Source organism: Pleurodeles waltl, chromosome 5, assembly GCF_031143425.1.
Source record: "Pleurodeles waltl isolate 20211129_DDA chromosome 5, aPleWal1.hap1.20221129, whole genome shotgun sequence".
Taxonomy (NCBI): domain Eukaryota; kingdom Metazoa; phylum Chordata; class Amphibia; order Caudata; family Salamandridae; genus Pleurodeles; species Pleurodeles waltl.
This window is the reverse complement of record NC_090444.1, coordinates 968,706,925-968,722,657: the sequence shown is the minus strand read 5'-3', so window position 1 is coordinate 968,722,657 and position 15,733 is coordinate 968,706,925. Positions and strand designations below refer to the sequence as shown.

Sequence of the window (15,733 nt, the reverse complement as noted above, 5' to 3'; positions counted from 1 at the left end):
AACTTCACAACAGCTGATCACTGGTGCAAAAAAAGCTATGCAAATTATAAATTTAGGTGCACTTAGACTGGGATAAACCATTGAGGACATTGGCCTGGTTGAGTACAGAGGGTCCTTCCGTTATAAAGGAACTGTTTTTCTCAGGTATTTCTGTGAGTCCAACACTATGACAGGTTCTCTGGCTCAGTGGAAACACCCATGGCCTTGCACCAGAGATGTTATCATGTAAAGTACATGTTAAACACACATCTGAACTGAAATTAAAAAGATGACATTTATTAACAGAGTAAATTATTGCAATAAGGGAAGCATGTACAATAACTTACACTACCTAAAATGTAATCCTCAAGAAAAGGCTCAGTTGATCATGAACTACAATATATCAGAATGTTTATGCTTAAAGACTATTTTTGTCAAACTAAAATAAAGTGGAATCACATGCATATTAATTAGCACAAAAATACTTTACAGCTTCAGATTTGATAAACTAAGCAAAATTAATCACTTCAATTGATAACAAAGGTGCGAAAAAGACTTTGCTAATCTCTCAGAATCAGGCACTTTACAAACTTCACACATTTATGTCAGAAAAGGAAGTTGTTCATTACCTCCTACTCTAAATAAAATAAAACACTCTCAAGGAACACAAAATCAGAATGATAAAAAGAAACACAAAATAAATAGATCGGATGGGTTCTGCTAAATCCACATGTGGTGAACTCTAACAGGCGTCCAGAAAATGTGCTCTGTACTAATTTTAAATAAAGATGCTGGAATATGCACATGAACGTTGACATTCGTACTAATACCTGCAATGTTTTACCAACTGTGATTATTAAATCCAAGAATACGCCAAGAAACGTGCAGAATAGCAATATGGTTATACATAAAATGCAGTATTTGACCATTTGGTAAAAGGCATGTATGATCTGTATCCCGTGTTGCCGCAACACAAATGGCACAAATCTTTAAATAGGTTCCCTCGACTGTGATCATTCATAAGCTTTCATGTCTTTCTTGGTGCATTTAAACTTTTCCCAAGATATCTGGGCCTCTCTGTAAAGGTCCTGGAATGAGCACCTTCTCTTCACCCAGCGAGCCTCAGCTGTTTATATCAGCATTAGCAAGAATGATAGTATGTGCTTAACTTCCACCATAAGAGCAACATCTGCATACAGAATTGGTGGTGGGTGAATGTATGTGAAAGAGTGAATAACTACATATGAGATAAATCGATAATTGAATGTTCACCAGGTATTCCTATTTTTACAATGGGGAGTACAATAATGCCAGCTCCGCCAACGAGGAGAAGTGTAGCAGGATGAGCCTGTTGCACTATTTTGTTGTTACCTGATGAAGCCCCCTTTTGTGGAGGTAGCCATTATTTAGTGCTGTTGAACCAGGGAAAAGGGTAAAACAAAAAACAAAAAAAACTTAGGAAGCTTTAACACGCTAAACATTATCAATAAGCCTCTGAAGCAGGCATCAGCGTAAGAAAACGTGCTTTTATATGTAAAATTAATGGGATTTACATTGACAAATACTTTTATGAGTACTAAATGGAAAGCAGAATATGATGATGGATAATACTGTGCACTATTTTGTAAGGTTTCTAAGAAATATTGCAAACAAATACACTGATTTGACAGTATGCTTATATAGATTCACCAATAATTGTTCATGCGTACTAAAAGCACAAGACAACTTTAAATAGAATGATTAGAACTATCAAGGTTTGGAGAGGAAATGGACAAAATGAGTCCTCTGAAATCACAAAATACTCACGTTCTCATGAGTAATGTTGTCTGCAGATCCAAAAATACATATTATGATTATGACACTCATCACTGCCTATGTGACAAAAACATTTTTCACCTTGTTGCAAAACACGGTAAAAATGCAGCTTTTAATCTGTTCAAACAAGAGGATACCATGAAGTATGAAATGATGGAGAAACAGAAAAGCTAGCCAAAAAAAATAGGCTGTGGTATATTTTGCTTGGCATTTTGCCGTTGGCACTTAAATATAGCAAGTTGCATCAGGGAACATGACAACAAGACAGCTATGTATTTTTCTTTCTGCTGCCCTCTTTTTTTATTGTGTTGACAGGTAAAGCTTTACTTATGCAAACCAGTCATACAGTGTATCAAAGATTGCCACACTTGTGAAACGAAAATACCACACTCTACAGAGAGCACGAAAATCTAATGACTTTACCTTACTTCATAAAGAGTGAGGCATCAGGACATTTGTGATCCTGACAGCCTTGACTGACAATGTAGACCGGTCCTCCGTGACTAGTGGGTTTATCGCCCAACTGTGGCAATGTCGAGAATGTGCAAGGTCAAAAGTGTGACTACAAAGACACGTTACACGTGGGTTTGAGCCAAAAGATCTCCCACATGTTCCGACAAGAAGATTTCCACTATAATTGCTGAAGCGTGATCATCCTGCATGCTTGCGTTAACAGAATGGCATTAGTTATTTACAGTGATTGTAAGTGGATGGAAAAAAATATACCAGGCATGAGGAAATAATGCACATACAGACAGGGAGTGTGCAAACCCATAAAACAGGAGACATACCCAAACGATGAGTAATCCCCTGAGTATTCATAATAAAAATAAAAATAGAATTTCAATTATACAGTGAGCTAACAAATAGGCCAAGTCTTCCTGAATGTAATAAGTCTCTGATCAGTTAGAAGTCTTACTAACATTGATAAAGAATCACAAATTCCTTCAACTTGAACACTCGCCTGTTCCAAAATCCTGTTCAGGACTTGCCAAGTGCCATAGGTATTCATGATCTCAAAGCAGTAGTCTATCTTAAGGAGTTTACCCTTTAGCTGAAATTTATATAAGTGTTGCTGATTTCGCTTGTAGAATGTATTTATGCATTAATATGAATTCATATAACTGCTACAAATCTCTTTGAATTTGATCCACATGACCAGAATTGAATTCAAAAGTTGAAAACTCGAAAAGGTGGATGTTGGATACTATCAAATTAACACAGACGAATTCTGCAATGATCTCCACAAATTTACTTTTACAGTCTTTAAACAATCACTATCATCAAGCGTCTTGTATTAATAAGATTATTATAAGCAAATATTGTACTATTTTCTTTAACATAATTTCAAAGATGCATTGTAGAAATTGTAACAAAGTAATGAACGAAGTTTAATTAACAAAAAACACCAGACAATATGCAGTCTAAACTAGTTTATATAAAAATCGATATTATTAACTTAAATAATAACCACTTTAGATTAGATTTGGGTATCAACTGAAGCACACACATCTGAATTGGAAAATATTACAATACCTCAGAAACGGACACAACGTAGTTTTGAAATAAGGTAGCCAGATTTGCACAAATATTTTGCTACTTAGGAATTAAGAAGTAAACAAACATAACTATGTAGTAAATCTATTGTATTTCATTACTGATGCTTTTATTTAGAACATTTTCTTCAAGGCACTTTCAAGAATCAACTACAGAGGTACTGCAATACAGATTTCAGGAAAACAAGTATACTGTGTTAAACACATTGAACAGACATTTGCAATGCAATAAGTCTTGCATTTGTGAGAGTTAGAGCTATTAGCATTTTTAAATGACAATGTATTTTACTAATGTGATTTGGTTTGGAGTGTAGTGGATGTATGCCAGGTGCTACAGCAACCTTCTCAGGCCTGTCACTGCAGGAGAGAGTACACAACAAGGCCACCATTTTTGGAATGTTTTTGCCTCATTCCTACAGACTGGCTGTGATACTCTATAGATGCAACCCCTTCTAGTGTGTTTACCTAAACTTTTATAGCACCAAACAAGCCACAAAGAGGCACCTTTGTGGAATTTAACCTGGAGAATGAGGGTGTCAAAAGAGTTAGGAGCACAGAAAAGGAAGCAGACATATATTTCTGGGTGTTAAACTTTTAAAGGAATTATTCCTCTACACTGGCAATACCAGCCTAACTTCTAAAAACGTTGACTGTATACAAAGAGAATAACAGAAGAGGCAGCTTAACTAAACAGGAGGCTTCAAATCTGTGCAGATTGGTGAAACAGAGCTTCAGTGGAAGATGGGCCGACAGAATAGGTCCCAGAGGTGCGACATATGTGACCTTGAGTCAGTGTTTTAAATGGAAATACAGAAGGGCTGGTACTCTGTATTCATTTAAAGCACTGCCTTGGGTTGATAGTCTTATGACAGCCCTCAGCTCAGGACTGACTCTATAAAAAGAGATATGTGTACCTAAATCTCCTGGGAGGCCTTGACGTGTCTTTTCGGTGCATATATTTGTGTACTGGCTGATTGGAGTCAGAATTATCTCTGTTGGGGTGGCTACTCAAAATTTGAAGTCTTGGCCTTGCCATTTGGACCACTCAGAGTAGAGTGGGAAGCCTGGGTTTGGACTATTGAGTGTTTTTCCGCCTAGGCCAATGGTGTCTAATGAGGCTACTACAGGGCTGGTTCATTGGCATTTTTTCAGGCTACGAAAAGGATTCAAATGTATGTTTTTTTTGGGGAATCCAAGATAGGTCCAGAACCATGTCAGAGTTTCTTGATACACATAAGATAAATTACGTAAAAAAATGTTATATGGGACTTATTTACAGAGTGATTTTCTCTGCAAGCCTGGCATGGATCCTGCCTGTTTGCTGTCTTTTACAAAAAAAGACTTCAGTCACAATGACACATTCGGGTTTCATAAGTACAAGCAGTGGCTAGTCCTGGTGGACACAGTTTGTGAAACAACAGTTCTCCTGTTTAAAACATCTCCCGCCCATGGAATCTTTACTGTTACTGTCCAGGATTGACTTTGAGATGTACTTCTTGGAGTGTGTACCCATATAAACAAGCAAACGTATATTCCTATAGACATGGGGAGTCATGGTGAAGCACTGAGAGGAGCACCAGTAGAAGCAGGAGTGAAAACAGGGCCACTTGATAGGGTCAAAAATATATTTTCTTGACATTAATTTTCCATGTACTTGGAAACAACTGCAATCAGAAATAATGCATAGAGTTTACATCAAATGATGCATGGGAGCGTAGTGGAGTGGTTAAATGAAGCCTGGGGGTGGAAAAGAGGAGAGCAGGTTAAACATTACTGGACTGTGACAGCAAATGTGAAGATCATTATACACAGGAGTTCAAAGGGGGATGGAGAAGCGTTCTGCGCCTGTGACAACAACTGTGGGGGTATTCGAGGTGGTGCCTCTTCAAACAGGAAGCGGTGCTATTCTTGCGCTGTTTTAGACAACGCTTCCAGCAGTGGCATCTACAAGGTTGCAGTAGCTGTGAGGGAACTGTCATCAAAGCCATGACACCAGTGAATTCTGAGAGGAGGAAGGGATGGAGTTTGCTCCACTTTTGTGCCCTATGATACACTGCTCCTCTCACTGTGGCACCCTTATGTTAGCTTCTTTGCGCTTCAGGGTTACGAAAATACTGCCTCTATTAACTGAACTCTATTTGAAGAGGCCCAGTTTACTTTCAAAGGCTAGATGTTTTTGCTATCAAGCTTGAGGCCGTGAAGGGCTTGGGTCCGGAGTCACAACTCCTTTTCCACCATTTTGGAGACAACACCTTTCTCCATCTTCTTGCCTAGATCTAACCTATGTTCTTGGTTGGTGACCCTCCAGAGATTATCAAGGGCACGTGCTATCGCCTTGTGTTAAGCTCTACTCAAGCCAGTTGGTAAATACACCCACTGCAGAGGTCTTGACAGAACGAGAATGTCACAGATTACAATCCTGACATAGCTTTTCACCTCTTCATCCCTGCAAGGTTGATGCAAATTAATTATAGCGATTTTGTTAAGAATGGCACCTGCTACCAAAAGTGAATGTGCACTTGTGTAATGTAACCGGTGCTCACGTAAAGCATTGTAATACCTTTGTATCGCATTTGCGCTATATTAAACTGCAAAAAAATAAACTGCCCCAATACCTTTGTGTCGAGTTTGCACTACATAAAACTGCAAACATAAATAAATAAAAAAAGACCCCGCAGACATTGCAAAGAAACAGCAAGGTGCCCGAAAACATGGAAGAAACAACATACCGCCATGAGAGCGAAGCAGCGAGGCAAAAGAAAACAAGGGGGTATGGGGCAATCAGCCACGGAAGCACAGGAGTTAACAATTTACAGCGGGAGGCGGGTGAATGGTGGCTGAACAAGCAAGAATATGGCGTGGGGGAGTGCGATTAAGCGCCATGGAGGAAGCAGTAAGGTGTGTGTACAGTGCCTCCGAGCTCAGCATTGTAAGCACATTGACTTAGAGGAGCATGAAACCAAGGGAAAAAGTCCCCTCCCCCAAAGAACTGATAAACATGACAAAGCGTAATTATACAGTAGTTTGTCCCTGCTCCCAAAGAGAAAAAGGATGGACAAAGAGAAATGACCGACCACTAGCGAGAAAGGATTTTTAAATGACACTAAAACAAACAAATTAAATGGCTTTAAGACCACAGAAGTAAGTATACTAAATGTATACAAGAGGCCGTAAGTAGGGCTGGCTTTATGGTGGTGTGACGGGTGCGGCTGCACTGAGTGCTACCTAGTTGTGGGGGTGCTCCGACGTCAGGGGGCACTGTGTTTAGCAATAAGTTACAAACTTGAGATTTAAAAGCACCTGCTGTAGAGTTCCTTGTGTGCCCAGCCTTCAGGAAGCAATTAAAATGTCAATATAACTCTTGTGATTAATGTTTTTGCTATAGAGAGAGATTGATGTGTTGTCTAGTGGCAGCTTTGACTCACCATAAAGTAGCACCGAGGGTTAATATGCGTGCTGTAAAGAACAGAACTATGTTTTATACAGATAGCTGAGTGGATTAGTAAAGCCAGCTTTTAGAAGCTCTTAAAAACACAAGAAATGTATGTGAGAGGGGCTGTGGGGAGATGAGGGGCACTTTTGCCAGGTGGTAGTGAGAGAATCCGAGGAGGTGGTCATGGGGTGAGGGGATGACAAAAAAAGATTGCTGCACCGGGCGCCACCATCACTAAAGCCAGCCCTATGCTTCTGCTTGACCTAAAAAGGAAACTACCACTCCTGAGTGCCTCTCTCTGCCACCCACAATCTTGTATAAATTGTTATAATAATTTTTTCTGGTATTCTTTCTGCCATTTATAACAAAATGAATTCCACCATGAAGATATGAAGCAGTCATCTTGTCTTATAGCAAGTCAAATCCTTTTGGGATGACTGCAGCCCTGCTCATTAGATGACATTCAAGCCATGGTCATAGAGCTAAAACTTCTTCCTCACCAACGTACTCATCCCAGTTGATCTAATAAAGAACCATGTCGGGATAACGGCCACATAATTAACATACTGGCAATGCCTGTGCAGGGTAGTGTTTGGACAACACAGTGTAGATACCTCTACCTCATAAGCCCAAATAATGCTTGATCACCCAGCAGTTATATAGACCAATGTCTAATCTTATGTTAATCAAACAAATCTTGAAAAACAAAATTGCCAAAGCATAGACTCACAATGGAAATCACAGGCTACATTAAACTGCCCCACCTATATTTTACCATCCCTCCTTGGACTGAGCATGCATTTGTAAAAATACGAAAAAGCTTCTAATGACCCAATATTTGGGAAGGTTGTCAGTTTTTGCATCAACGTACAATGCCACGGTGGGGCTGAAAAAACAGAATGTTTTTCAATATGGGCCAATTTTTATGCAGTAGAGGAATAATACCCCTTTATCCATGAAACACTTTGAAATAAAAAATGCAGCGGTAGGAGTGGGGTACCCCTGAAGAGTGTGGTGTGCACGTACTCTGCTTTCTTGAGGAAATATTTGACAGGTATTACAACTTTTTCCAGGGCTGCATTTGATTCACAGATCGGCTCTGTTAGCCGCCTTTTATGCTATTACTTTTCTACTTTACTTGTGCACTTTACAGTCTGCTCTGACTACGCTACAATGGTCAGACAATGGTTTCACGTATTCAGTACAGGGAGAGTTCTGCACATAAATATGAGCAACATTCTGCCACAAAAATTCACATAAGCCCTATACGTTATTACAGGCCTGATGTACAAAGACCCATTTGCAAACCAAGATGAACAATTTGCTCATTGATTGGTTTGCAAATGGGTATGTAATTTGTGATAGAGATTATGTACCAGTACGTCACAACGCAAATTCCTCATTTGCTGGGGATGCAAAATGATTTGCCTAATGAATATTACTAAGGCAGATCACAATTTGTGACCTACAGTGAACAGCTGCAAATGCCTGGATGGTGGTCTGCAAAGGACAGCAAACCAACATCCTCGTATTTTCTCTTCCAAATGGAAAATACTTTTTGTAAAGGCATCCACTTTCCATTAAAGTATTGGTTCTGCTTTACAAAAGAAAAATAATGTTTTATGTATCGTAACACGGGGCTAGGGTACGGGCAGTGATCTTCTGCAGCTGCCCAGCATGCTTACCAAAAAGGAACAGCTTCCCTTTTGGGGATTAGAAACCAGACCCCTTGAGGTGTTGGCATCTGATCAATGGTTTGCAACTGCAATTATGGTTGCAAACCTTTCATTCCATTGTAACTTCCAAAGGGGAATGACCCTTTCATGCCCCCTCCTATCTGTGGTTCGTAATGGGTTGCAAAACCCCTTTTACCAGTCAAAAAGAACTTTTCAACTCACAGGCTGTACATGTCAAAACACTCCCTTGTGAGGGCAAATGCTGTGATTTTGCGAATCAGAGGAAACTCTCCTGAGTCTCTCCAGTCGTTTTTAATGGACATATTCACCCACTATGTAAGATAATCTCAACATGGGAACAGTAGATCCTACCAGTCTAACAACTAATAAGGGCTGCAGATCTTTTCCTAACAAAGTTACGGTGGATGTACTACAGAATTTCTTCTCTTGCGATGTCCAACCTTAGTGAATTCTGAAGAACTCTGAAGAGTCAACTATTCCGACAAGCATTTGGTTTTAAAATGTACTGTAGGGGTGTGGAATTTAATAAAATATCTACTTGACCATGGGACAGGTTGCTCTTAAATCTACTTGTCCTGTAAGAAAATCTACTAGTCCCTTTGGTGTCATGTAGTGTGGTGACAAATTAAGACAGCAATCAAATTATGCAAGAGCTCTGATAACAGCCTCTCTGATTATGTCAAGGCTAGTACTATAGTAGTGCTCGAATACTAGCAATTCAAGCCCTACTGCAGCAATTTTCTTATTTTGCCACCTTTCCGCAGATCTACATACTGGGGCTGGAGGGAGCAATTAGCAATAGTTCCAGGGCAGGAATGCCTTTGAGTCTTTGCAAATCTATTAACTTGCATGTTTTAAGGATGTTCACAGCTCTTCCCTAATCTTTTTCCATACTGGGAAAGGCTATTAATTTACTCCTGGCAAAGGCAGAAGCACAAGTTCTTCCAGGGTAGGGAACAAAGTGGTTAAAAGGAAAGTGAACCTGTAAATAAACACTCAATAGATTTTCGCATGAGCAAATCTACATATGCATATTTGCTCATGCTAAAATACAGCTCACAAATATTTGCTAGGAGTACGATTTCCTGGTCTGATCTGTACATTCTTGTGAATTCATGAAAGCCACTAATGCAAAGACATATACCATGGATGCACTTTTGTGATTTCTTTACGAATTGGGCCCCCAAATAGGTCTGGCGTTAACCAAGGCATTTTTTTTTTTTTAATTAAAATTCTATTTCTCTCTCTATCCAACTATTGGCTGGCTTTACTGTGAGTGACCACATTCTGCTCTTCTACAAGGAGCATATTGGCACACAAATAATTGTTCAGTGCCAGGAACTACCGTGACAAGGTGCTTTTTGAGTCCCAAAAACGTTTTTGCTTTATGCCAATGTTTGTTACAATGGTGAGGGCCTGGCAGCTTCCACAACAATAATGTGTTACAAAAGCCATGTCAAAACAAGACACGTAGTGACAAAACCAACAGACCGATCACTAATGTTGGATCAGTTGGCTTTGCCAGTGCTTGTTTATTTCATGTTTCCCATAATCTTACTAAAAATGATTACATTGATTTTCCATTATGAGTTTGTTTGGAAATACTAGCATACAGAACATTTTATTGAATGAGGCTTTAAAGCAATAGTACCTAAAATTGCACTGTAATGTAGCAAAACTGTTTTGCCTATTTGAATTTCTTTCCTGAATTTTTCATTTTGAAAGCAATGAATAGTCAGTCGTGCTTACAAGCTTCTGCAAACATTTGCATCTAATCAGAGAGCATTATTGGGGCATTATACATAGCCTCCCTTTGTTAAACTTTAAAGTGTGTAGGTTTTTTTTTTTTTATTGGAACCACTGTCACTAGTGCAGTGTGACCTTACAATGTTTAGTTAGAGTGCTCACCCTAATAATAAAGGCTTTGCATTAATTAACCATAAATACAAGTTTGAACAGTATTAACATAGGGAAACAAATTACCTCAGGTGCAGACAGTTCCCTTCCCTATAAACTGTCAGCCAAAGGGTTTGTGCTGCAGGGGGTTGGGCCTACCTGACCCAAAGACAAAATAAACATGCTGTCCTTGGCCCCAAACAATATGGCCTTGGCGTTTGGGCTATCTGCACTATTAAAGGGCCCTTACCCTATACTTTCTGTCCAGCTAGCTTCCTGATCCTGTCTAGACTATGTGGAATGCTATACATATGGTAGCTATCTTGACATAACCCACTCTCCTATACAAAGCATTTGCTATGGAACCCACCCCATTAAGCCACTGTACTTATAAATGATTGTAATACAGTCTTTAAAAACTTTTGAATAACATATTGGGATATTAAATAATTTAGGCAAACTGCAATACCTACCTCTTGAGGAAGATTGTAAAGCACCAGAATAACTGAAGTAGAAGAACAAATATAACTATGGTAGTCACAGGGCTTTTGCACTATGTCAAGTAGCTGTAAGATCTAGGGTGGAAGGAGCATATACTCAAAGGATCCTTAGATTCAGGGTTAGTCCAGTAGATCGGCAATAATATTCACAGCTCGGAGTCAATACAAGTGCTGGTAGAAATGCTAGTACAGTCTATCCTCAGGTGCCTCATTCATGGTTCCAGGTACACCTTTAAGGCAGGGTATCTCAAGAACTGGAAAATCTACAAGCTAAAGTTCAATTTACTTTGTACCTCCCAAATAATGTACACCATTCTATTGCTTTAAAGTTAGGTTTGTGCAATACAGAATAATGCACACAGATATGAAGATGTTACCAACGGTTCTGGACTTGGAGAGACAGTCAATGGAACCCAGATCCAAACTAAATGGGTGCAAAAGGGAACTATCCTCTTCCCTTTTGGGTTACTAATGGAACATAATCAGACTCTCAATGTTGTGATTGTACAGGGAAAGAAAGGAAAAATGTAGGTTTGACACAGTTCTGGTGTGCTTCGGGCAGGTCCTAAACCCTTGTGATTCTACTAGGGTGGGTTCCTGTTAGGTTATGGTCAGCTGGTTTGCAACGTCTAAGGCGTTTGTTTGGCTACTCAGTTCCTTGAAGCAGGGAGGTTGAGTTTTAAGTGCAGTCCGCGAGAAACTAGTTTAATAGCCGAGCAAATGTATGAAAGTATATTTCAATAGCCAGAGGTCTCCCAGGCGAGGGTGTCAACATCTCTCCTGTAGCAGGCAGAACAGCCCCCTCTTCTTCTATGTCATAGGAACAAAGGAACACTATGTATAGTGGCTATAGTTCCTATATCTGATTTCAAAACGTTATGGGCAGCAACAAAGACGGCCTTGAGTTTGGTAAAGGATCTCCCTGTGCTTGGCAAGGCTCAAACTCGAAGTGCAGACAAATGCAAAATAAAGGTCATGAGAGGTCATTATTCATTCCTAATTGTGGAAGATCGTGGGAAACCAGGGAGAACCAAAAGACAAGTTTTATTTAAAAACAGAAACACTCTGCCAATCAGATGTTTCAACCGATTTATCTAGGGAGGCAGAGCAAAGGCGGGTTTCTACTGACCAACAGGATTGTAATTGTAATAGTAATAGTATTTATATAGCGCTTACTACCCCTGACGAGGCGTCGAATCGCTTTTCGGCAAGTAGCACTCTACTCCGGAACCCAAGAGGAATTAGTGGTGGATTAGTATAGGGAAATATGAGTTCAGTTTTAGTATTTTTATGAGTTAATTTGAGCAGAGGCTATGTGAGTTTATTAGTTGGATTTACTAGAGTAATGGGGGGTAGAGGAGGGAAGAATCCAGAAGTGTTAATTGGGAGTTTATAGTAATAAGATGAGGCTTGGGATGAGTAAAGGAGAGATGGAGGAGGGAAGAGTCTGTGGGAAGGGTTAGGGAGATCATAGTAGCAGGAGGGGTTTTGGATTGTCCACATATGCTCTCAATCAAAGTCCTACGGTTGACAGGAAACTCCCAGCACAACAGAGGAAAGATATGGTTTTTTTCGGGTAACAGTGTGGCAAACTAACAAATGGTCAAATTAATGGGGAAAACATCAGCTAGACCCAAAAACTATTGAAAAAGGCAAGATGATACAGATTGTCAAATCTTCGTGAGAACTTCAGAACCAACAAGAACTGTTTCATTTTTTATTACAAGTTGTCTTGCATTGCAAAAGGAACGAGAAGTAAGCAGGAAGGGTTGCAAAAGCTGTTCTCTGTCTTGTAATGCATCATGTGCATTTCGTACTGGGGAAGTGGGCAAACCACTTCTCATTTAAGGATATCCAAACTGTGGTTAAAATTCTGATCTACTGATTTAGCCTACACAGTGTTGTGTTGATTCAGAATTAGTCTAAAACAAGCTACGTTACATGAATATTAGAAGTGGAGGAATAATGGCACAAACTAAAACTCCAGAATGTTACTGAAACCTGCAATGGTTTTCCACATTAAAATAATGAAGACTAATTTTAAGACCCATGTTACATTATCTGTTGTAGGTGAAATTTTATGGTGGGTTCGGCCCATGCCCGACTGTGCCTAGAGCAGCACCATGTGAACTGCAGAATTATATAATTTGAGAGTCATGCAGAAGTGCAGAGGACACTCTCTAGAGGATGCTAGTGCTGGATTCAGGTGCTGTACACAATCTTACCATGGCAGAACCAATTCAGACAAAGTGCATCTCCTTTGTGCCCCATCTGGTTCTCTACAGGTTAAAGAATGCCCCCCTTAGATGTAGGCTGGTGCCCTAAATCCTAATTGCACACTCCACCTTTTCACACTTCCCCCTGCAGCACTCACAGGGCCAGATGTACAAAGCTTTTTTCTTGTTGCAAACAGCGCGATTCGCAGAATGGGGGTTGTGGAGCGCAGGGTATGTCGGGCAGAAATCGTTTTAAGTTTATGTTTTAGAACTATCACTTTAACAAATACTTTTCAGTGCTTTTCTATAACGTGACGCATTAATGACGACATTTCCACATGTTAAAGAAATACTCTTTTTTTTTATTTTGAAGCAACTACCATATTTTACGTTATGTTTGTTGTATGATTTAAAAAACAAATATTTTCAGGGGACGGCTAGTGTACAGTCTGTAAGAACCAAGCCAGACACTTGGCTCGGCTCTGGCTCGCCCACCTCTGAATTGTATGTGTTCTTACAAGTGTAATGGGTGATCATCAACTTATGTTTATTCTATTCCTTAATAAGCAAGTAGGAAAGACGGCGCAACACTGATTTGTTCTAAGTCTGCCCAAGAGCAAACCTGTTTTCAGTTTTTCTTAGGAATCCTGAAGCGCCTCTTTGTAAATAGTGTTGTACTGCAAGAACTCAAATGTGGTACATCTTGATCTTTGGTACCGGCTGGTAGGACTGCTGCAGTTCTTATGATTCGTTTTCAAATATAACATTAAACCCACCTTCCAGCGAATCGAATCCCAAGACAACATCTGCAGTTTCACCCTTCCGGTCGTGCACTTGGAGAGCGGTGATTGTGCATCCCAGGGAGATGATGTCCACTGTCACCGACTCGGATTTCAGCTGGAACTTCTCAACCTCGGCCCCACTGCTGGGTAATCGTCCAAACAGCCCCCTGGTCACCGTCACTGGTGCCATGGCCACAGGCACTTAAAAGGGAAATTGGGTGAGGTCAAGCCACAACTCGGACAATTGGGACTGCTAAGGGTCTCTGATAAAATGAACGAGGATGCTTCAGGGTCCTTCAGAGCAGCTACACCCGTGCAATTTTCAAAATCGAGAGAATATGTACAAATAATTGGTGATTGGCAAACTGTACTGCGATACTTATAAATAATAAGGGATAAACCGTAAAAGTATAACGTATCTCATGCACGTTAGTTGTGGTATTTGTGCACAGCAATATTTTTCATATACGTGCAGCAGGGCAGAATATTGAGTGGGAGTGTAATTTTAATCCCTTATGAGAGCGGGTGCCAAAGCAATGTTCTTGAAAGTTCTGAGTGAGGACAGACCAGGGGTGAACATCTGTAAACAGACTGCCTGCCGTTTTCAGTTTTGGCTGAGGGGCAGAGGCACTGCACTACAAGCCGCTAAGGTGCAGTAAGTCGTGCACCTGGTATGGCACTGGGGAATTGCAACAACCAGTGTGGTCTGAAGCTGGGACGTGGTTGTTGCAATGGGATGGTGCAGCTACCTTCTCCACGATACTGTTTTGTGCACGTCGACGGTGAAACAGGTATGGTCACGAAGCTACCTGTTCAAGGCTGTTCGAAGACGATCAGAAAGTACATTTCAAAATTCATTAATATTAAGAAGAGCTCGGTCCGGAGTGCAAATCAGGGCGGACAGCACTGTAAACACGGCAGAGACGCTTGCGCTTCCTAGAAGTAAAGATGGAACGCGGCAGCCATCTTAGAATAACAGTCCTTCCCATTTGATACTTATCTATAGAGCGTTTTAATTTAAATAGCAATCAAAAACCAAAATATTCTAAAATTGGCCGACGAGTGTTTAATTAATGTTGTAATGTACATCTCAATTATTGCTATGAGTATTCAGAGTGTCTAGAAAACACATAATAACACCTATATTTACAAAAAAGCGTGGCGTTAAGAAATGAACGAAATTCATTAGCGTGCTTTATTTTGTATTCTTTAGATGTTTTCGTATTGAACCTGCTAACTTTGTAAGTCTTGCTGCGGAATTTGCCCAATTTGCCGTCATTCTGATATGGCCGTTCAATTTACATACCAACACTGAATGTCCCAGGACGTCATTTATCACATTCCCGGTCCTGCATAGACATAGAAAACAAACACGCAGTGTCCGCGAGACCATTTAGCACTATAATAAAATTAAAGTAATTAAATAAAACCCACATGCGGTTTCCAAGTTGCTCTAAGCTGCATCACTTCATAGCTGCCAAGTTTGCCAGGTTCACGAGTGATGTGTTACTCCCGTCCAGTTGTTTACGTTGAACTCTGGGACTTGTAGTCCTGTTTATAATGGAAAAAGTAATACTATAACTCCATGATTTCAAAGAAAAAACCTGGACTGGAGCAACACATCACGCACGGACCTGGGAAATATGGCAGGGCTGTCACTTGTGTGTGTTGAAAACACGCATAGCTATCAAAATGCTCAAATCTTTCAGGGCTTGATGGTGTTAGCACGTCAGACCTTAATAGGTAAACTTCCAAGGAGACACAAATAGGCCGATGGACCTTTTGACTCACTTTGAGTTTTTCCCACAATATATCCTGTACCAATACAGATCAATAACATAAACAATCAATCACATCAG

At 40.1% G+C, this 15,733-nt stretch overlaps 1 protein-coding gene across 1 annotated transcript in view; it reads right to left on the bottom strand.

Annotated features, from left to right (window-relative positions):
- Positions 1-14,793, bottom strand: part of GALM (galactose mutarotase) — a 168,743-nt gene extending 153,950 nt beyond the window's left edge. Inside the window, exon 1 of the mRNA XM_069235097.1 lies at positions 13,869-14,793. Within this exon, the coding sequence (XP_069091198.1) occupies positions 13,869-14,064 (196 nt within the window). The 5' untranslated portion in view covers positions 14,065-14,793. The remainder of the gene's footprint in view (positions 1-13,868) is intronic.
- Between the last annotated feature and the right edge of the window lie 940 nt (positions 14,794-15,733).